The following is a 22298-nucleotide window of genomic DNA, read 5'->3' as shown; positions in this document are numbered from 1 at the left end:
AACATTTGAAGATTATTTCACTGGACTTACTTACAGGGAACCAGACAGAGGGCCTTCTTGGTAGTGGCGCCCACCCTGTGGAACGCCCTCCCATCAGATGTCAAGGAGATAAAGAATTGCACAACTTTTAGAAGACATCTAAAGGCAGCCATGTATTGGGAAGTTTTTAATGTTTGACATTTTATCAGTGGCGTAGCGTGGGTTGTCAGCACCCGGGGCAAGGCAAGTAATTTTCACCCCCTAACCCGTGGATTTGCGCCCCCTAACCCTAACCCCCAGATGTTGCGCCCAGTGCGGCTGGCCCCCCTGCACCCCCCACGCTACGCCACTGCATTTTATTATTTTAAATATTTTGCTGGAAGCCTCCCAGAGTGGCTGGGGAAACCCAGCCAGATGGGCAGGGTAGAAATAATAAAATTATTACTACTACTACTACTACTACTACTACTACTACTACTGCCACAGCCTCTGTGACCAGGATGCAAGAGAGGGGAGGTGTCTATTCCCGGCATCCAGTGAAATGTGAGCATGTTTAAGAAGTTGGTTTCAGTGTAGAAGAGGCCAAGCAAGCGCAAACAGGAGCAAACTGTTGTGCATTGTGGATATTTGAGGCATTTCCATAGATAACAAAATACTAGAAATTGAGTACAGTGCTCCCTTGGTTCTCAAACTTAATCCATTCTGGAAGTCCGTTCCAAAACCAAAGCGTTCCAAAACCAAGGCACGCTTTCCCATAGAAAGTAATGCAAAATGGATAAATCCGTTCCAGACTTTTAAAAACAACCCTCAAAACAGCAATTTAACATGAATTTTACTATTTAACGAGACCATTGATCCATAAAATGAAAGCAATAAACAATGTACTGCAGTCTCACAATCCATCAGTAGCTGAACAGTCATGAAAACAAAAGAAAAAAGGAGCCACAAAAAACGCAAAATAAATAGCAAAAACTGACAGGCCTCAGCATAACACTCAAAATGGAAGTGTGTCACTCAAAACGGAGCACATTCGGCTTCCAAAAAAGGTTTGCAAACTGGAACACTTACTTCTGGGTTTGCAGTGTTTGGGTTCCAAGTTGTTTGAGTACCAAGGCGTTTGAGAACCAAGGGACCACTGTATAACAGAAACATTAAGCCAGAAGCTTTCATGGTTCAGTAATCCACTCCTTTCTTTGCTGACAGCGGACAATTTGTTGCACGTTCCTCGTGGCCACCCTGGTAGTTCTCATTTAGTTTCAAGCTCCCAAGTGTTGAAACTGGGTCAGGAGATGGGGACAATAAGCAAGGAGAAGACCACCCTAGTGGGAGCAGGACCGGACCGGACAGCCTCGCCCTCCCAAGACAGCACCATGTCTCCAATTAATCTTACAGATGACCAGCTGGCCTCTGGGCTTTATGGTAATTTATTTATTATTGCTTTGTTTCTTTTTTGCTTTGTTGTTATTTGTGCTGTTGTTAGTTTGTAAATAAACGTATCTGGCCATTATGACTTCTTCGTGCACCACTCTCAAGTGGAACTCTTTTAGGGAAAATGTCATTAATTCAAGCAGGAGAAATGTAATTCGTAATAGAATTATACCCTTGCTCCATGCCCATTTGGTTAGAGGATGATGCTGATAATGCAAAGTTTGGGGCAGCTGCATATTCCACAAAGTCCCTTACAACTCTACGATTCTATTGTTGCAGACAATATAAATATCTCAGCAACCCAAATATGATGACACCTGTCTCTTACAACATTAAGAAAATGTATACAGTTGTACCTTGGATCTCGAATGGCTTAGCTGCTGAACGTTTTGGCTCCCGAACAATGGAAAACTGGAAGTTGAGTGTTCTGGTTTCTGAACGTTTTTTGGAAGCCGAACGTCCAACGGCGCTTCCGATTGGCTGCAGGAGCTTCCTGCAGCCAATCAGAAGCCATGCTTTGGTTTCCAAACATTTTGGAAGTCGAACGGACTTCCAAGGCATGACTGTATTTCAAAGTAAGCTCTAAAATCATTTGTGTCTCACGTTTCTAAATCCCTTTTGAATCCCCTTTTACATGTTTGCCGCCAGGCTTATGCAAACAGTTCAGAAAAAAAGTTTTAGGTAATAACTAGCTGGTGATCTGTTTCAATTTTTGTTTGGTTTTTGTTGTATTATAATTGTTTCAAACCGCTTTGCTTTCTTAATTTTTATATCTTTTGGTGAAATTGCAGTATACAGATATTTTTTTATAAATAAATAATCCAAAGGCTGGGAAAGGAGGCAGCTGGGCATGGGGAAGAGGGGTCAGGGGAGGGCTAATTTCCAGTGCATTATTCATTGGGACCCAATTTTATGTGCTTATAACCACACCAGTGGGACGCAGGTGGCACTCTGGGTTAAACCGCAGAGCCTAGGGCTTGCCGACTGGAAGGTCGGCGGTTCGAATTCCCGTGATGGGGTGAGCTCCCATTGCTCGGTCCCTGCTCCTGCCAACCTAGCAGTTCAAAAGCACGTCAAGTGCAAGTAGATAAATAGGTACCACTCCGGCGGGAAGGTAAACGGTGTTTCCGTGCGCTGCTCTGGTTTCGCCAGAAGCGGCTTAGTCATGCTGGCCACATGACCCAGAAGCTGTACGCCGGCTCCCTCGGCCAATAAAGCGAGATGAGCGCCACAACCCCAGAGTCGTCCACGACTGGACCTAATGGTCTGGGGTCCCTTTACCTTTTAACCACACCAGTACATCTTAAATCTGTAGGTGAACCAGAGCAGCTTGGCTTTAAGATCTGAAACAGCAGCACACATAGGGACGTGAAAGCTTTACTTAAATGAGTTCTTGTGGCACTCTCTCTCTCTCTCCCAGTATGTGCAAATGAGGGCATGTTGAAGTCCATCATGAAGAAAAAGGATGGGAAAAAGGAAGAGAATGGGAAGAAGAACCTGCAGTTTGTCGGTATTAATGGAGGGTAAGGAGTTCCAGGTCTGAAATAAGCTGCTTCCTCTTCAAAGTTATATAAGCAAAACTGACTACAGTTGTACCTTGGAAGTCGAACACCTTGCGACTTGAACGTTTTGGCTCCCAAACGCTGCAAACCTGGAAGTAAGTGCTCCAGTTTGCGAATGTTTTTTGGAACCTGAACATCCAGCGTGAGTTCTGCAGCTTCCGATTGGCTACAGGAGGTTCCTTCAGCCAATCGGAAGTGGTGCCTTGGTTTCCAAACATTTTCAAAGTCAAATGGGCTTCCGGAACAAATTCCATTCGACTTCTGAGGTACGACTGTAATGTCCATTACAAAAACAAAAGGAGACTTCACAATATGACAACCTAAGGACTAGCTTTCTGTGCAATAGTTCCGCTTTGTTTTGTGGGTTCCATGTGTTTCTCTGCTGTGTACAGTTTCCTCTGCATGCAAATCCCCATTTTTCTGGCCCTCAAACAACGACATGCTTTCCACAACTAGCTTTTTATGATGTTGGGAATGAGAGCTGCCTAGAATGTGGCTGCACTTTGCTCCTTTTCCCCACTGCGACATTCGTGCCCCACGCCCTTAGTTCAGGAAGAAGAATATCCTGTTCCATTTTAGCAATTCCACACCATTTCATAAGCCTTCTCTCTTTTCCCTTTTTAAAATAAAATAAAATAATAAAATTCAACTCTTTCAAGGCTTTATGCCTCTCCTCTTCAGGGGAGAGAAGTGGAGCCTGGATCTTCCATTGTGTACTTTAAGACATTTAAAAATATTATATTCTCTTGTAGCAAAACTTCTCTCAACGTAATACTGTGCTACTGATAGTAGATCACAGCTAGTGCAAACTTAAGGATGTGACAGGGGAGAAAATTCCTTTCATTGCCTTACACTAAAGTCTGCCGCCCAGCGAGTACCCACTCAGAGACCTCATATGTGGCCTGGTCACTTCCTGGTCTGCCGGGTTCTCATTGGCTAACGCCTTTTACACTAAATGCCCATGAATTTTCCAGTTTTATGGTCTTTCAGATTAACTGAACGCAGCTGTCAATTTGCCATGTGTCTAGTAGACTTGCCCACTTTCAGCCTGTCTTCCTTTTCATAAAAACAAATTGGATTTTCTGCAACGTTCCTGCCTTCTGACAAGACCAGTTCACAAGAACAATTGGAAATGGCACTGTACACAAAACAACAATTAATGCTGAAATGTTGTAATCTTCATGGGGTCACACAGTATTTGCATGAACCAGTCAGGTTTTTAGAAAGTTAGATTTGTTGTCGTACTGTAGTTTTGTTAGCATTGACTAACGTCTGTTTGCCCCTACTATTCTGGTGCTTGATTTCTCCTCTGCTAGGCAGTGCTTTACTACAAATCTTCACTTTTGAACCTTTTGGAGAGAAGCCACCAGACTTTTCTGGACATAGTTTATTCCTCCTCCATAAATGTAATCTGTGAACAACTGCAATCTCACAGCTACTTAAGGGAAATGAAATAAGCGACATTTTTAATAAGCTGCTTATTAAATGAAAGGAATTTATACACAGCATTGATAGACAACATTTTGTCGTGTAGGTATGAAACAACATCGAGTGACGATTCCAGTTCAGAAGAGAGTTCATCATCTGAGTCAGATGATGAGTGTGTCGGGAACGAATATGCTCAAATTGAAGAGAATGGGAGTTTGCTTGAAGTGGAAGGACAGCAGGAGATAAACAAAGGAGATGTTAAGTCTGCCAGGGTGGAAGAAATGGTGGAGGTTCAAGAGACGGAGATGGAGAAAGTGGAAATCCGTGAGAGGTACCATTTACGCATTCTAAAATGTTATGTGTTTAGGGAAACTAGACCCCAATTCTGACCATTGGTGGTTGTCCACAGCCTAAGCTTTGGGCGTCAAGTTGAACGTAAGACTTATTTTCGGAACCCAAAAGCTAATTCCTGCTTTGTGTATTGCTTAATATTCAGAGCAGCAGTTACTGCAATCTCTTTTTATATTTCTGAGGAATTTTCAAAGCATTATTTGAAGAGAGAGCCAGTGTGGTGTAGTGGTTAAGAGCGGTAGACTTGTAATCTGGTGAACTGGGTTCGCGTCTCCGCTCCTCCACATGCAGCTGCTGGGTGACCTTGGGCCAGTCACACTTCTCTGAAGTCTCTCAGCCCCACTCACCTCACAGAGTGTTTGTTGTGGAGGAGGAAGGGAAAGGAGAATGTTAGCCGCTTTGAGACTCCTTAAGGGGAGTGAAAGGCGGGATATCAAATCCAAAATAATAATTTCACTTCTCTGTACTTTCAAGTTCCTGTATCTGGAATTTCTACCAGTTGTACCTCTCTTATTTCCCCCTCCCCATAAGACCTGTTCCCCAGTACAATAAAAAGAAAGAGTGAACCAGGGATACCTCAAGCCCCCTTGTAAGTCCTTTCTTTTATAGACCTGTTAAAAGCATGTAATTTTTAAGGATATTTAATCTACCTGGTCATTGGACAAATGGCAGATAGGAGGACTACACAGCTGACTCCATCCAAAACTGTGTTCATAGCCACAAGATTCTTCCTCTTCTAACGCTGGCTCCTTGGTTTCCTGTGTAATTCCTCCTTCTGAAGTCTGGATATGTCTACTAATCTTTCTAGACTGAGAAATATGCTGAGTGTGGTCTATTAAACCCAAACTCTATGAATGTTAAGTTGCTGTTCCACAATTTGTTTGCACCTCTAATAAATAGGATTCAAACACATGCTGTGCTTTGCATTGTAGGCAGTACTGTATGTGTTTTTATTATTTCTTACATAATAAACTTAAGCGAGAAATATGGTTTGCAAATGAGAGCCAAAATGAAACACCCGTTGAGTTGGGGGGGGGGGGAAACATTGCTAACACGTCGAGTTAAGAGTGTGTCAAGAGACTTAAATAAATGGCAGAAATGGTAGCACAATAATGGCAGAAATCAAACGTTGATATTTCAGTAGCCACCAAACAATGCATATTTATTTAGTGATGATTGCCGTTTAATCAGATGCCACTCAATAATGTTTGCATCATCACTATTAATTAAACATCCACTGCTTGATTAGATGGCATAATTCAAATGTATTGCACAGTTTAGAATCATAAGGCTGGAAAGAATAGATGATTGCTCCAGTATAATTGGCAATCCTGTCCTTCGTGACACAAACATCCTTTGCAAATTAGTCTCTGGCACGATTGTACAATGGCGACCTGAATGACTTCAAGTGCACCTTGCCAGAGATGCTTGCAGTGTAACATAATATGCCATGGCGTGACCGTGGCTCTAGGGTAGAGCAGCTGTTTCCATTCAGAAGGTCGCAGGTTCGATCCCTGGTGTCTCCAAGTAGGGCTGTCTCAGTTCCTGGAGAGCTGTTGACAGTCAGCGAAGACAATATTGAACTAGATGAACTAAAGGTCTGACTCAGTACAGTGGAACCTTGGTTCTTGAACTTAATCCGATCCGGGAGCCCGTTCAACTCCCGAAACGGTTCAAAAACCAAGGCATGGCTTCCGATTGGCTGCATGAGCTTCCTGCACTCAAGTCGCGTCGGACGTTCGGCGTTGGAAAAACATTCTCAAACCGGAACACTTACTTCCGGGTTTGCAGCGTTTGGGAGCCGATTTGTTCAGCAATTAAGCCGTTCAGGAACCAAGGTTCCACTGTACAAGGCAGCTTCCCATGTTCTTAAGTAACATACATTGGAACAAGCCATCCATAGGTTCAGGCAGCCAGATTTCTTGTTGCATTGGAGGGGTCTTCACACGTAGTGCACGATAGCTCCTGTATCTACCTGCTTGACTTCAGTCCTCTAAACAGTGACGCTGCATAAGGGCTTTCAAGTACGAAGGCTTTGTACATAACTGCTGAATTTTTCTGGGGGGACGCAGGGGGACTCGTACCCCTAAACCTTTTGTGAATCTAAGTTTGGCCTCATTGAGGGGCAGTATTTCAATATGAGTAGGAAAATGAGAGTACACACACACACAGAGACACACACACACACATATTATATATATATATATATATATATGGAAAAAAAGCACTGGCCTTTAGACTAATTGGAGGGGCTTTAAGAGGGTGGGGAGATATTTTAGGCACTGATCTTTGAGGATATTTCTTCAGAAGTTTAGGATAAAATGCGTAAGGCATCTTACCACCTTCCTTGATATAAAGTCAGTTCATGCCACTGTTCTTCTTTCTCAGAGTAGCTCCACTGTCTGATAAAGAGCATCCTATTTTTTCATCCCCCTGCCCCAAACACGAATGCCAGAAAGTGTGTCATCTAAACATAACCTCTTTTTTCCCCTCCTTCAGATATGAATTGAGTGAAAAGATGCTTTCTGCCTGCCATCTTCTTAAAGGCAGCATCGATGATCCAAAGGCTATGCTCAGCAAAGAGATAGTAAGTCCAGTGCCGTTTAAAAATCGTATATGCTCTCATTACTTGCCACATTAAAATCTGAGTTGCCTAAGATAGAGCTGTCTATGCGCCAAAACATCACTGCCTGGTTGCTGCAGCTTGCCAGATCCTGCTCAGATGAAGCAAAAAAAATGGCAAGGCCCATAAAAGGGAAATTTCCCTGGAAATAGAAAGTTGCATTTCCTGCTTCCTGCAGCAAAGCTATCCGTGTAGACCTGGTTACAGGTAGGTAGCTGTGTTGGTCTGCTGTAGTCGAAGCAAAATAAAAAAATTCCTTCCAGTAGCACCTTAGAGACCAACTAAGTTAGTTATTGGTATGAGCTTTCATGTGCATGCACACTTCTTTGATAAAGTGGTACCTCGGGTTAAGTACTTAATTCGTTCCGGAGGTCCGGTCTTAACCTGAAACTGTTCTTAAACTGAAGCACCACTTTAGCTAATGGGGCCTCCTGCTGCTGCCGGGGACGATTTCTGTTCTCATGCTGAAGCAAAGTTCTTAACCTGAAGCACTATTTCTGCATTAGCAGGTTACTATTTCTGTAACCTGAAGTGTATGTAACCTGAAACGTATGTAACCTGAGGTACCACTGTACTGAAGAAGTAGACCTGCTTAATCTACTGTGGACACTCGAGGGACCATGGTAGAATGAAGGTAGCCAAATTTGTGTGCCAAAATGACCAGGCATGCTGAACCCCAAGCATTCCTTCCCTTCAATAAGAGTGATGGAGGCTTGAATCTAATTTCAGTCCCATCCAAAAAGACTTCAGCTCACTTACCTTCCCAAACATCATTGTGCCGCTAGTTAATGCAGCTATTAATAGAAGGAAAGCATTTTTTAAAAGGCTTGTTTTAAAGCCCCATGAAGCATCCTCAAGCTGCTGAAAGCAGAACCACCATTCACTTAGTCATGCTTCTGCTCTTAGCAGCCCTAACACATTTGGGAAAGTACACAGGATAGGAAGTTAGCATTCCTCTTGATTATGAAAGTATAAAGTTTGTGTTCCAATGTGGAATGTACTCCAGCTCTAGCCAAACACAGGAAGAAATTCTTTCCATCTCTCCATTTTTGAAGTTGGGCTGAAGTATATGATCTGTGCCACGCAGGCGAGCAGATCAAAGCCGATGGGCCCTTCAGCCTCAGGTGTCCCCAGATAACCTGCATTGTCTCTGAGCTTTCCGGCAGGCTTTCCTTCACACTGTTTATACTAGGGGTCAGCAAATTTTTTTAGCCACGGGCCAGTGCACTGTCCCTCAGACCTTGGGGTGGTCCGGGGAAGCGGTACTGGGGGGGGGGAGCTGGAAGAAGAGGCAAGGGGGGCAAATAGTCCTCCCCACCAGCCGCTGTGCTTACCTTCCCAGGGGCTGCCACCATCGCTATTGCTGCTTCTTGTGTGTAGGCAGAGTGAGTGCCACCACCGAGAAGGCCCTCTGCCTGGTTCCCTGTAACCTCACTTCTCGCAGGGAGGGAACCAGAAGGCCCTCGGAGCTGGACCTCAGTGTCCAGGCAGAACAATGGGGGTAGAGACGCTCCTTCAGATATACTGGGAGGGAGGGAGGAGGTGCTGCCGCAGTGTGTGGGGAGGGGGATGGAATGACGCAGCCCGAACCAACAGAATCCCCACGCCGATCCACGGACAGTCTGCGGGCCGGATCCTGAAGGCAATTGGGCCTGATCTGGCCCGTGGGCCTTCGTTTGCCGACCCCTGGTTTATGGCATCATTTTAATGAAAAACTATGTTGAGTGTATACACACAGATGAACATGTATGCAAATGCCACCTTAGAGATAATTAGTAGTTCTGGAGGGCTCGTAGCCAATAAAGCTCAATTTATTTCAATCCTGACTCAAGAGCCAGATTTTCTGGGTTAAAGGACACTCCAGCCGCACATCTGCCCTGCTGGCTACCTTTCTTCTGTGTCACACAATATTAGTTTGTATTGCACACTAGAGCTTCTGCTCCATCCTATGTTAAAAGTATGGCTTTTGTCCATGGGCACCAGATTTTGCTGAAGTAGTTGAGCACTCCCTAGAGACGTATGCCCTGTGGTTGTCTATTGCCCTGGTCCTGCTTTTAGCACCAATAAAAGCAATGCAGTGTTAAAAAAGAAAAGCAAACCCAAGTATCCTCACAATTTAAGAATTTCAAATTATGGGCAAATGCCTGGGCAAATGGGGCTGTTCTCAAATGTTACATAAATGTTAATGATCGGTGGGGGAGGTGAATCTCACCAAGGATGGTTTTCTTTTCTTGACAAGAGAGGAGGAGGCTCCTTGCATGCATTCTCGGTTTTCCATGCTTTTTTGTCACCCACCAACACACGCTCTTTATCCTCCGAATGTCCATGAACATACTTATTTCAAATAGTTGCAGGAGGCAGGTAAAAGTCAAGCCCTGTTAAAGCAGACTTTGTGCTTTGTGTGGCTAAAATACTACAGAAGCCAGAAAAAGAGTTAATAATAATGATGATGATTATGATGATCATGATGATCATGATGTGGGGGCCTAGGAATTGTTGCCAACTTTTGATTTAAAGGAGAAGACTACTTTTCCTGTAATTTCAGTACTGGACAGAAACCGCTTGCATATACAGGCATCCCTTTGAAAAACTTTTTTGTGTGTCTTTGGCAGAGATTTTGTTTAAACACCATCCAGCACGAGTGGTTCCGTGTATCCAGCCAAAAGTCGGCTGTTCCTGCAATGGTTGGAGACTACATCGCTGCTTTTCTGGAGGTTTCTCCTGCAGTCCTCAGATATATCATCAACATGTCAGATGGCAATGGCAACACAGCTCTCCATTACAGCGTCTCCCACTCGAACTTTGAAATTGTGAAGCTGCTTTTAGATGCAAGTAAGTTGGCTGTTCTGAAATGTTTGTGTGATCTCCGTGCAGAGCACTGGGTCCCTCTCCAGCAGAATGTCAGATAAAAGTCCTGGGACGTGACGGTGCAACACAACATCAGCATTTAATATTTCTATAATTTGTGCCACCACTCCTTAAGCACGACTGATCTCTAGCATCTTAATTCCCAGCAAGCAGGTGCAGATAACCACTTCCTGAAGCCACCTGTCCCTTCCTTCCAGTTCAAACCTAGGTTACTAGAGCTCTCATTAGAGGATGAATGTTGCTTCAATAAGGGCTGCAATTGAAAACTGCCTTTCATCATTCTGCATACAATTAAATGAGCTTGTAATGATATGAACAGCTCAGACCAGGTTGCCTTATAAGACAACTTGCCAGAACTGGATGCTGATGAACACCTGGTGTCTTAGTTGGGAAGTTCTGAAATCAAAAGTTTCTACAACACTCTTTGAGGGATAATTTCCCATATTTGAATCTTTGAGGGATAATTTCCCATATATTTGAACCTGTGGAGTCCTGGAAGTTTCAGAGGCAAGAGGCCTATTGAATTAAAATTTGGATTGCTTTAATATAGTGTATATAGTGTATGATTATTTTGTAACCTCAAGTTTAATTAGATTTTTTTTATTTTTAACTGTTTGCATTTGAATGTTTCCATTTAAATGTTTATTGAAAACTGCACCTTTTAAAGAATATTCTCTGCAGTGGAAACTGGCTTAAAACTGTAGTTTACAGTTCTCTACAAATATTGGCTTAATCTGCTGCTATGACTTCAGAGAATGCATGCTTTTTGCTTCAGTGTCTATTCTTGTCCCAATGTCGCATGTGAATATTTATCTTGGAAACAGCAGCCAATAAATTTGAAGTTTGTGTGACTAGTCATCTTACAGAAATACATGCAATCTGTCCACATTTTTTTTTAATTCAAATCAGTACATCCAAGACTTCTTAGCTAGCAAGTTTGAAGGCCTTCAGAGCTCCTTTTAGAGACTCTTGGGCAAAGATAATAAACTGGTGTGCTAGGCCTGAACAAAAGCAGTAGCTTCCTTGGCGCTAGGAATTTGCTTCCTCGCTTTTGGCAGTTCCTCAGGGGACCTGAATGCATTTGAAGCCACACAAATGCTGTTCAGTGAAGAAAGCCATTTAACCGGCAAGTCATGTCTGAAAGCTTTGGAAATGTAAAAAGTGTTCCTTAATGGCTATACTGCGGTGTAAAGTTGCGGGGGGAACAGTGCAGACACTTTTATATATTTCGGCCACTATTTCACTGTTTTGTGTGATGTTTCCTGTCGTAAATCCGAAGCTCTATCCCTGCATACCTGAACCTCTGGCAGAAGCTGGTACTGTCCGCCTGCAGTTCTGTTCATAGAATTATTGAACAATTGCCTTCAAGCTAACTGCCTTAGCAGTCGCATGAAATGTGGCTTTGTGCCCTCTCTCTCCTATAATGCATACAATAACGAGAGTTGTTTGCTTTACTTGGCTCAAGAACCACGCTTGCCTCCTTTGGAAGTCCTTCTGAATCATCTTCATTATGTAAGCAATTGCTGAACTTCCAAAAGAGCTGCTCTAGTAACAGACGATTCAGTTCTTTTGCACAATTGCGTCCAACTTTCTCAAGAGATGGTCTCTTCTTCTCCTCTGCAGATGTCTGCAATGTAAATCACCAGAACAAGGCTGGCTACACCCCCATTATGCTGGCTGCTCTTGCAGCTGTAGACGCGGAGAAAGAAATGAGAATAGTGGAAGAACTCTTTGCCTGTGGGGATGTGAACGCTAAAGCAAGCCAGGTTGGTGCCGCTGAATTCAGCCTTCATTGCGCAGCGATAGACGTTCAGGCTTAAGCTGCCCCTTAGTGTTTCTTTCCATGGTACTTCACTAGATCACTTAAAACAACCACTTCTTATTTTTGCTTTGCTACCCTATGTAAACTGCAATTTCCTGGCATATTTTGCTGGCCAGGCACACTTCTAGAGTCTGCCTGGCTTCCTGGGCAACAGATTTCTGCTCCTACAGTAGGACTTTCCACTCCTCCCTCTTGATTCAATTCGATTCGATAATCTTTATTGAAAAATAACGAAACGAAATTGAAAAATCTACATCAGACATTCAAAACCCAACAAGCCTGCTATCCCAGCCTGCTTAACCCCCTAAAAACTCTGATACCCCATTTTTAAATATAATATACTCCCATACAGACTCCTTACAATGTGTTTAAAATCCAAATCACATTTGGATAGAAACTTTTTCTCAGGCGGCTAGTCCTAGTCCTTATAACCCTGTACCTTCTTCCAGAAGGCAGAAGCTGAAAGAGATAATTTCCGGGGTGCGCACTATCCTGCGCTATCTCTGCAGCTTTTTTATGGCACCTGGAAGCATAGATTTGATCCAAGGTGTGAAGAGTGCACCCAATTATATTTGTAGCCCCACAGCAGATTTTGGTGGGTGCAAAGGGGGGGGGGCTGCAAGGGGGGAGGGGAAATCCCATTGTGGGAGTGGGAGTCCCCTTGTGCAATGCTGGTTGCTGCCCATTCTAACCCATTACTAGTAAATTCTGTGAGTAATGCAAAATGCCAGAACCCAACCAGACCCTCTTTTGATCTATGCATTTGCATTTTTAATAGGATTTTGGTAAAAGGTGTAAGCATTAAATGCAAATTACTACGCCCCCACTTGCAAACATAAGTAAATTACTTCATGCTTGTGTGTTGTGCTTCACATTTTTGTGTTTCTACTATAGAAGTTGAGCCTACATGGATGTTTTTATACCTGCAATTGTATTAACTGTTTTTAATATGTGTGCAATAGTTTTATATACGTTTGGATCGTATTGTGAAGTCACTTTGAGTTGCCTCATAGGACACAGGTCCTAAATAAATAAATAATATGCGCATACACAGTCAACATTTTCCCCTAGACCTGAATCTATTACAGTAACTTAGAATGAAGAGAGGTGTCATATCATCTGCAGTGGGGCGAAGCCAGCTTTCAATCAGCTTGCACATATAAAAACAGTTAAAACAATTACACATCTAATACAGATACCAACTGGGATAAAAAAAATCTTCCCTTGTTGAAAAAGGAACATCTTCAACAGGTGCTGAAACGCTGCCCAGAGTGACTTGGGCAACCCAGTCAGGTGGGTGGGGTACAAATGATGATCATAGAATCATAGAGTTGGAAGAGACCACAAGGGCCATTGAGTCCAACCCCCTAATGATCATGATGATGTTATTAGAGATGGTTATATTGTAATAAGAGAGAGTTCTGGAGAGGACATGATGCCCCACTAAAGGCCTGGTGCTAACACTGTACAGAAAAGACCTCCAGGTGAGAAGGCACTTGTAGGAGGATTAGCTGGGTATATAGATGCATAGACGTCAGTATTCTGTTTTGTAAGACTGTATAATAACGGACAGAGTTTCTTCTTCTTTGGCAATCCCTCGTAGCTGAGTGAGATTGTCTTCCATAAACACAGTTTTAAAAGTGAGTCCGTAAGTGACTGTGGAGGCCAATTCTGGATCCACATGTCCTTCCACAGTGGGGACATACCGTATTTTTCGCACCGGGCCATAGGACGCACCTAGTTTTTTTGGGGGGGGGAATAAGGGGGGAAATTATTTTTCCCCTCCCCCAAGCACGGGAAAGCTCCAGGCTTCAGGAAGCTATCCCACTGCTTGCGGAGAGCTGCCTGCACCCAGAAGCCTGGGTGGCACTGAGCTCAGCCCCCAGAACAGGCTGCTACCCGCAAGCCGAGGGAAAGCTGCGCGACTTCGCACAGCTCTCCCACCGCTTGCCAAGAGCTGCGCGAAGCCCAAAACCTGGGGGCGCTGAGCTCAGCGCCCCCCAGGCTTCTGGGAGCAGGCAGCTCTCCGCAAGCGGTGGGAGAGCTTCCTGAAGCCTGGAGAGCGAGAGGGGTAGGTGCGCACCGACCCCTCTCGCTCTCCAGGCTTCAGCGAAAGCCTGCATTCGCCCCATAGGATGCACACACATTTCCCCTTCATTTTTGGAGGGGAAAAGTGCGTCCTATAGGGCGAAAAATACGGCAAGTTTCCAGGCAGGGGTTGATCACGGTGTGGATTTGCCATGCATGCCTTCCACTTAGTGTGTTTCTCCCTTTCATCCCGAGTTTGAGCGTCTTCAAAGCCCATGACACCTTTGGTAAAGGCTGTTCTCCAGTTGGAGCACTCGCAGGCCGGTGTTTCCCAATTGTTGGTGTTCATACTACATTTTTAAAAAAATTGCCTTGAGAGAGTCTTTAAACCTCCTTTGTTGACCATCAGCATTACGCTTTCCATTTTTAAGTTCAGAATAAAATAGTTGCTTTGGAAGACGATCATCAGGCATCCTCACAACATGACCAGTCCAACAAAGTTGATGTTGAAGAATCATTCCTTCGACACTGGTGATCTTTGCTTCTTCCAGTACACTGGCATTAGTTCGCCTTTCTTCCCAAGTGATGTGTAAAATGTTTCGGAGACACTGTTGATGGAATCTTTCGAGGAGTTGGACAGAGTGTGATCTGGGTATGACTCCACTATGCTAATCTGTGCTCCAGGAAACGTGTATCATTTTTGTTCTCCTGCACGCAGGCTGGCCAGACTGCTCTCATGCTTGCTGTGAGCCATGGGCGAATAGATATGGTGAAAGCTCTGCTGGCTTGTGGCGCAGATGTCAACATCCAGGATGACGAGGGCTCCACAGCTTTGATGTGCGCTAGCGAACATGGACACGTGGAAATAGTCAAACTTCTGCTGGCTCAGCTGGGATGCAATGGCACGCTGGAGGATAATGTGAGTTGCCATCAGAGGCCTGCTGCGGAGGGGGAGGAGGGTCAAATCAGCCCCCAACTGGTGGCGGCTGGAGGAGGAGGAGCCACCGGCCATCGAAGCCGCATTGCCGCCATGTTCAGCTCCACCCCCAACACCCTGAAGTCGACCCCCCTCCATCGCCTTTGCAAGCTGGCACCTCTGGCTGTGTCATTATATCTTGAAGTCTTTATAAGGCAATATAGCACCCTGTGATTCTGACAACGGTGGTGTTTTTTGTTTTTGTGTCAAGATTACGCATGTAGGAAAGTCGTAAAGAGAAGCCTGCCCTCTGGGAGTGTCTGAAATTTAAGAATGTGGTTAATTTAACTGGAACTATCACAGCCAATTCTAAGATTTGATGAACGTTTTATCACCCCATTTCTCTTCCTCTGGGCAATATAATGTTCAGCTTCCTAAAATGGTCACCAAATTACTTGGTGTTCTTGTGGTCCCAGTGTTCTTGTAATAATCCTGCTCCCTCGTTGAGAAGACCCCCCTGACCATCGCATTGCCTCACAAAACAGAAACACAGATCTTGCCAATTGTAATACAGTGGTGCCTTGCAAGACGAAATTAATTCGTTCCGCAAGTCTTTTCGTCTTGCGAGTTTTTCGTCTTGCGAAGCACGGTTTCCCATAGGAATGCATTAAAAATCAATTAATGCGTTCCTATGGAAACCGCCTTCAGACCAGGTCCGGGGACAGTCTGTCCCCCGACCTCTTCTGAAGGCTGGCGGGGGGTGAAAGTCTTTGCTCCCCCCCCCCCCCGCCTGCCTTCCCGTGACAGTGGAGACTTTTCCGCTGTCCCGGGGCGATCTTAAAATGCTGGCGGGCGGCAGCGAAGGCTTTTAAAATGCTGGCGGTGGGGAGCAAAGCCTTTCGCCCCCGCCGGCCTTCCTGGACCTCTTCTGAAGTCCAGAGGGGGGGGAAAGGCTTTGCTCCCCACTGCCAGCATTTAAAAGAGGTCCCCGGAGATTTCCCTATGGGCTTTCATCTTGCGAAGCAAGCCCATAGGGAAAAATCGTCTAGCGAAGCGTCGCAAAAACCGAAAAACCATTTCGTCTTGCGGGTTTTTCGTCTTGCGAGGCATTCATCTTGCGGGGCACCACTGTAATTGTTTTTGAAACTTACTCTATATGGTTTTGGCTGGCTGAATGGCAGGACTTGCATTTTGCTCTCTTTCAACATTCAAAGGCTGTTGCACTTTTAAGAAAGTTCTAGATGGACATATGCACATTATTTCTCTCTCTCTCTCTCTCTCTCTCTTTTAAGGATGGCAGTACGGCACTTTCGATAGCCCTGGAGGCAGGGCACAAGGATATAGCTGTTCTTCTCTATGCTCACGTGAACTTTTCCAAAACACAGTCCCCGGTGAGTTACATGGTTACATTCCACACATAATTCTTTGGTTTATGTGGTCAGGGTTGGCAAAAGGATTTTTGAGTCTTCGTCCAAGTCAGTGCCGACTCTTAAAGTTTAGAAACTTAACCAGTAGTGATCTTGGTATGTCTCTCCCAATTTAGCCTTCTGCTTGGTGTCACTGTAGCTGCTATTCTTCATTTCAGTATTTTTCTTCTTGTGATGGTTGGAATTTTTCTGCCATGGTTGCTGGAACAAGATCTTTATTAAAAGATACACTGATGAGAAAGGTGTGCCCCATTGTAGGTACTAATATATTGTGCAGTTTGAAGCAACTGGAAGCATAAGAACTGACTCCTTTTGGAAGCAACCATTGTCCAGGCCCATTAGATATTATTCCAACTTTTACTTGCAGAACTTTCTTCAAAGCATAACAAAAACTTCAAATGATACATCCAAAATATCCATACAGTGTCTTGTTCTGTCCAGCACAGGCTCAGCATCTTAGAAAATGTGAAATAATCCAAACAGACCTAGAAGCAGAAGTCTGTCTCTCCCTGCAGCCTGCCTTAGGCTTTTTATATGCAAAGCTTCATTTACATCCTCACTCCACAGAGTTTGAGAGAAAGAAAATGGCCACCACACTTACAAGATGGCGAGTTTGCAACTCAGTACCTTTGTCATCTGATCAAATGTTACATTCAGTTTAGAGCAAGCAGAAAACAACAGTTAGCTAATTATCAACCCATTAAGAAGCCCAGGAACCACTTAGAAAGCCAATGTTGCCAATACACATTTAGTCATTTTCCTTTTTAAACCTTCATTAATACTCAGACATTTTCCCATTTCTGAGTGAATTAAACCAATTATACTTAACATGCCCACACCCACCTCCAGTGTTGGATAGTCTGGTCTCCAGGGTGGAGGTTGTGTCACTTTCCCCATCCAGTGTACTCATACTCCCTTTTTGCTATACAAATCTACCACAGTTCCTGTTTCTTGCTGTTTTTCTTTCTTTCTGCTATGATGGCTACAATCGAAAAACGATGACCTGTGGCCACTGCCTCATGAAAGCCATGTTCTTTCACTGCTTCATGTGGTAATGTTCAGGGAGGCAGGAGAGTATATATTGTTAATTAATATCCTTCCTAACTTGTACTAGCAAGTTCCTTTACTTAGCAGAGTTCCCATTTTAAACACACAGTGGGTAGCTGTTTGCAGACTTGTGTAAGCCTCTCACTATTAGGTTCCTGGTAAGTTCCCTTATATCCCTCTTAAAAGAATAGACACGTCACAATCTTGTATAAAGTATATAAAAGAAGTTTACTCACATTCAGTTCACAGTTGGATCCCTGAAGGCAGACTTAGTTACAAAGTATATGCATGTGGATCAATCCCATATGGAGATAATCTCTAGCTAAAAAGCTGTTCCAACGACGGAGGAAGTCAAAGAGAGAGAGAGAGAGTGCTGTGTGCCTTGTCCTTTTTGTTACCTGGACAGGTAAGGTCACGCCCACCTCTAGTTGCATGCAAAGGAAGTGTGTCCCAGCCAGGAGGAAACAGGAAGTTTTTGACTGGCTGGACCAAACATTCCCCTACACGTCCACTCTAGGAAAACAAGGAATGTTGTATTTGACTGCTACTTAGGTATCACACCCGACACTTCAGAACTGTACTGAAGTTGGTGGAGCTGCATCTATCTTTGAGCCGATAAAAGTATTCAGTAAGCTTTAAACTAGGGTCAGTGGCTCTCTACGGCCACGTTAATTATTTCCCATCTTTAACAGCCGTCTCCTTTTTCTTTTCTAGGGCACCCCGAGGCTTGGAAGAAAGCCATCTCCTGGTCCTACACATAGAGGCACATTTGATTGCTAATGCACATGTATCTGTAAACTCTCATGTCACCTCTCCCAAGCTGCTAGCGGTTACTGTTTTACAGTGACAGATATTGAATGTAATCGTCTTGTGCCTGAGCTCACCTGCAAACTGAAATAAAGCATCTGGAGCTAAATACAAAGAAGGGTCAAGAGGAAGAAAAGTCAGGATAGCACCTTTCCTAACAAAGTCACCTAGGATCCGTGTACATAGCGTGACCATGGTCATGCGTGTGTGCCTGCTCACCACACGGACTGGGCAGACTTCCCCATGCCAGTGCAGGATCTTACAGGTATACAGTGAGGTATAGGGAAGTATCTGATGACAGGGCAAGTTGCTGGACACAAAGGACGCTGTTAGCGGGATAATTGCCGTAGCTACCATACTTTTCTGTGTATAAGACGAGCTTTTTTAATTATTATTCAAAAAGTATGTTAAAAATTTGGGGGTGTCTTATACATGGATAGTGCATCAGGGCGACGTGTGATAGGTTGCTCAACAACTTTGGGCTACCCCCCCCCAAAAAAAAAACCCCTTAGCAACTATGGGAAATCCTTTCCAAAAAAAAAAGGTCAACAACCATTTTCTTAATTAGGAGTCCCCCAAAATAGGAGGCTTCTTATACCCAGAAAAATACGGTATTTTCATGAAGCCTTTGTGTGGCATCTGTAGCCCTTTGAGTCTTCCTAGAGCCCACATTTTCAGCCTCTAGGAAATGGTATGATGTTTTTGCTGCAGAATATATCTTCTGTTACTTTGCGTACAGTTTTTAAGCTATCTGTTCAGTTATGACTGTACTCCCCCTTAATGCACCTCTGGACAAATCTTGTTGGCTTTTTTTAAGGTATGTTCTTTACAGATATTTATATTTGCTAATGTTGGAATTGTTGGCAAGAACTCTTTTATTATAAATGTCATTCCAAAACGGTTTTGAGTGTGTTCATGCTTATTTTTTAAAAAGTGGCAATTGATTATGTTGTCAGCTCTTTGGAATCTCAGCTGGTGGGTTGATGGCTTAACAGTGGAAGATGGGTCTGAAACTTGCTAAATAAACTGTTGCTGCCGATTTGTATAGCTTTTATATCAAATATTAAGTCAGTATTTTTGACACTTTTTATTCCATTGTAATTAAAATAATACATTACACAATTGTTAACTAGATTTTATTAACTGTTATATACCTGATCCCTGAGATATATTGGATGATATGTTCATCTCTAATGAAATCAAAGGTAGTTCTGGGCACATATATATGGAAAGCTATTTCTCTGTCATGTTCACTTCAGTCATGTGCATTTTAATGTTTGAAGTGCCTTAGACTCTTGCCATATTTTCAAAATAAAATTTCCTTATGCTATTTTATTCCTGACTTTTGTTGTTTTATGGAATCGGAAAAGCAATGATATGGGGCTGCTTTTTACTCGCCCTTTGCTTTTCATGTGTTTTAATAGCACACTAACCTCTTGAGAGCTGGAAACTTGAATTGCAAGGGAACTTGAATGAAATAAAACTTATCTTCTAAAAAGTTTCTTGAAGACGTAGCATTGATATTCTGGAAATAACTGGGCTTATTTAACACCTGATTAAAAATAAAAGTTTGGCTTTGCACTATGTTAAGATGCATTTAGCAGCCTGAACATATTTTCACGCTCTGTGAAAATTCAACACAAAGCAAAGAGGAGCACCACCACTGTGGGCAGGGCAGAAATGGTACTCAAAAGTGATGGCTGTTTTTGTATTACAGTGGTACCTCAGGTTACATACGCTTCAGGTTACATACGCTTCAGATTACAGACTCCGCTAACCCAGAAATAGTGCTTCAGGTTAAGAACTTTGCTTCAGGATAAGAACAGAAATCGGGCTCCAGCGGTGCGGCAGCAGCAGGAGGCCCCATTAGCTAAAGTGGTGCTTCAGGTTAAGAACAGTTGCAGGTTAAGAACGGACCTCTGGAACAAATTAAGTACTTAACCCAAGGTACCACTGTATTTAGCAGTGCCACTGAAGATACAACCTAAAATACTGAAGCAAATAAATAAATATCTGTCAACTAAGGGGTAATGAAAAGAAATAGTCATAAAATGATGATATCCAGCTTAGCTCTTTTCCTTGTAATAGAACTGTTCGCTACACTTTTATCCAAAACTTTTCTAGGCAGATATAATAAGGACGATGATTTGGTTGTTTAAAAAGATAATGGCAAAAGGCCTAACCCTGAAATAAAATACCGGTACTCAGCAGCAGTTTTTAAAAATACAAGACACAGGACACCAAGCCTACAGTTATGTCAGCAGAACAAGAGAGCCTTGGGGAGAGTATAAAACAGCCCAAAATACTGCCAGGCATATTTGTAAACTGGCTGCTGTGTGACATGCCGGGTGCTGCTTATACCTTCCCTTATTTCTGGTTTGTTAAAACATTCCTCAACATTGGCTGTAGGAGATGCTGCTACTGGGGAAATGCCACCTCAGTTGCCGAAAACAAAAATTATGAGCTCCTCAAGGCAAGTGCAGGCAGCACATAGACCTGCCTTCTATGGTAAAAAAACTTTCAGACTGTGGGGAGCTCTGAAAAATTAATAAATACAATTTGGACCTTAATTTGATCTTTTTATTTTAGTTTTTTATTTAATTGAAGTATTATGATTGGATATATTAACTGGATGTTTTTTATTGGAAAATCAATAAAAATATTTTTTTAAAAAAAGAAAAACTTACGTGTACCATTCTACAAAAAATAGAAATGTGTGAATTCCCAACTAAGTAGCAAAGAAAGAGGAGAGACTTGATCACAGAAATCTTACAGGCATTAAGCTATCAAAGCAATTCTGTAATCTTACCGAATGTTTGCAAGAGAAGGCAAAGTGAAATGCTTGCTACTAAGTAGCGGGAAAGAAGGCCAATATCAGCAAACAAGATTCCGGGAGAAATTCCTTTGTCCAAGAAAGCAGCAAAAGTTTTCTCAGAATGCGGTGAGGGTCATTTTAGCCCTTGAAACCTGCGGCCCTCTGGACATGGTGGGAGCCAGCTCTTATTGGCCCCAGCTAACATGGCCAACAGTCAGAGATTGTAGGAGCCACAGCTCAGCGACAGTTGGAGGGCATTAAACCCAGTGAGCGGGTTTAGCTGGTTGCTGACATGCCCTGCCACGTGATAATAATAATAATAAATAATAAATTTTTATTTATACCCCACCCTTCCCGGTTCAGAAAACCAGGCTCCCTTATTGTCCCTTATTGATGATGTCCCTTAAATTTCCCGGGTTTCAAAGGCAGCATCTCCTCTCCCTCCCTCCCTCCCTGCCTGCCAGGGAGGAGGAAGGCTCCAACTGTGTTGCTTGGCTGCGTTGCTCACCCAATAAGGAGTCTAAGAACGTCTGGGGGGGTGGAGCTTGCATGCCTTGTGCCGATCAAATTGGCCGCGTTGCCTGGAGACTTGCCTTTGCTCAGCGCTTCCCAGCAGAGAGGTGATGGTGCTTTTCCTTGCTGCATCCCCTTTGCCGGGTTGCTGCGCTGTGGGAACCACCGCTTGAGGCTTCGTTTGGCTGCTGGCTGGGCTTTCTGCCTTTGGCTCAAGGGGCTCAGAAGCTGAACATACCTGTGCCCGCAAAATCCTTTATTTTGGCTGCTGATCCCTTATTTTCGAAGCTGCTGGTCCCTTATTTTCAAATCTGTAAGTTGACAGCTATGGCCCTGCGGAAATAAGTTAAATCCTGCAGGGCCCTGGTCTCATGGAACAGAGCATTCCTCCAGGTCGGAGTCATCACTGAGAAGGCCCTGGCCCTGGTGGAGGATAATCTGACTTCCTTAGGGCCCGGGACCTCTATAAACTATTATTATTCATGATGAGTGTGGCCTTCATGGTTGGGAATGTGAGGAAGTGGTCAGATTCTTCCAGTCATTTTGGCAAGGCAGGCTGTTGCATGCACACTATGGTAGCTATTCTATCCACCCCACACTTGGAGTCATTGTGTGTTAAGGGAGGAAGAATGTCAAACTAGCCCCTCAAAGCCGGTTCAGATTACTTGAAGGTGTAGCTTTCCT

At 43.7% G+C, this 22298-nt stretch overlaps 1 protein-coding gene across 1 annotated transcript in view; it reads left to right on the top strand.

The window, feature by feature from the left end:
• Positions 1-19621, top strand: part of KANK1 (KN motif and ankyrin repeat domains 1) — a 127693-nt gene extending 108072 nt beyond the window's left edge. Inside the window, exons 4-12 of the mRNA XM_081893779.1 lie at positions 1183-1398; positions 2828-2930; positions 4504-4728; positions 7248-7335; positions 9984-10203; positions 11863-12005; positions 14808-15008; positions 16298-16396; positions 18194-19621. Coding sequence (XP_081749905.1) covers positions 1183-1398; positions 2828-2930; positions 4504-4728; positions 7248-7335; positions 9984-10203; positions 11863-12005; positions 14808-15008; positions 16298-16396; positions 18194-18259 — 1361 coding nt within the window. The 3' untranslated portion in view covers positions 18260-19621. The remainder of the gene's footprint in view (positions 1-1182; positions 1399-2827; positions 2931-4503; positions 4729-7247; positions 7336-9983; positions 10204-11862; positions 12006-14807; positions 15009-16297; positions 16397-18193) is intronic.
• The last annotated feature ends 2677 nt before the right edge of the window (positions 19622-22298 follow it).

This window comes from Podarcis melisellensis (genome assembly GCF_964234715.1).
Source record: "Podarcis melisellensis genome assembly, chromosome: 17".
Classification (NCBI taxonomy): domain Eukaryota; kingdom Metazoa; phylum Chordata; class Lepidosauria; order Squamata; family Lacertidae; genus Podarcis; species Podarcis melisellensis.
Note: the sequence above shows the minus strand (reverse complement) of the source record. Positions and strands in the feature narration are given on the sequence as shown.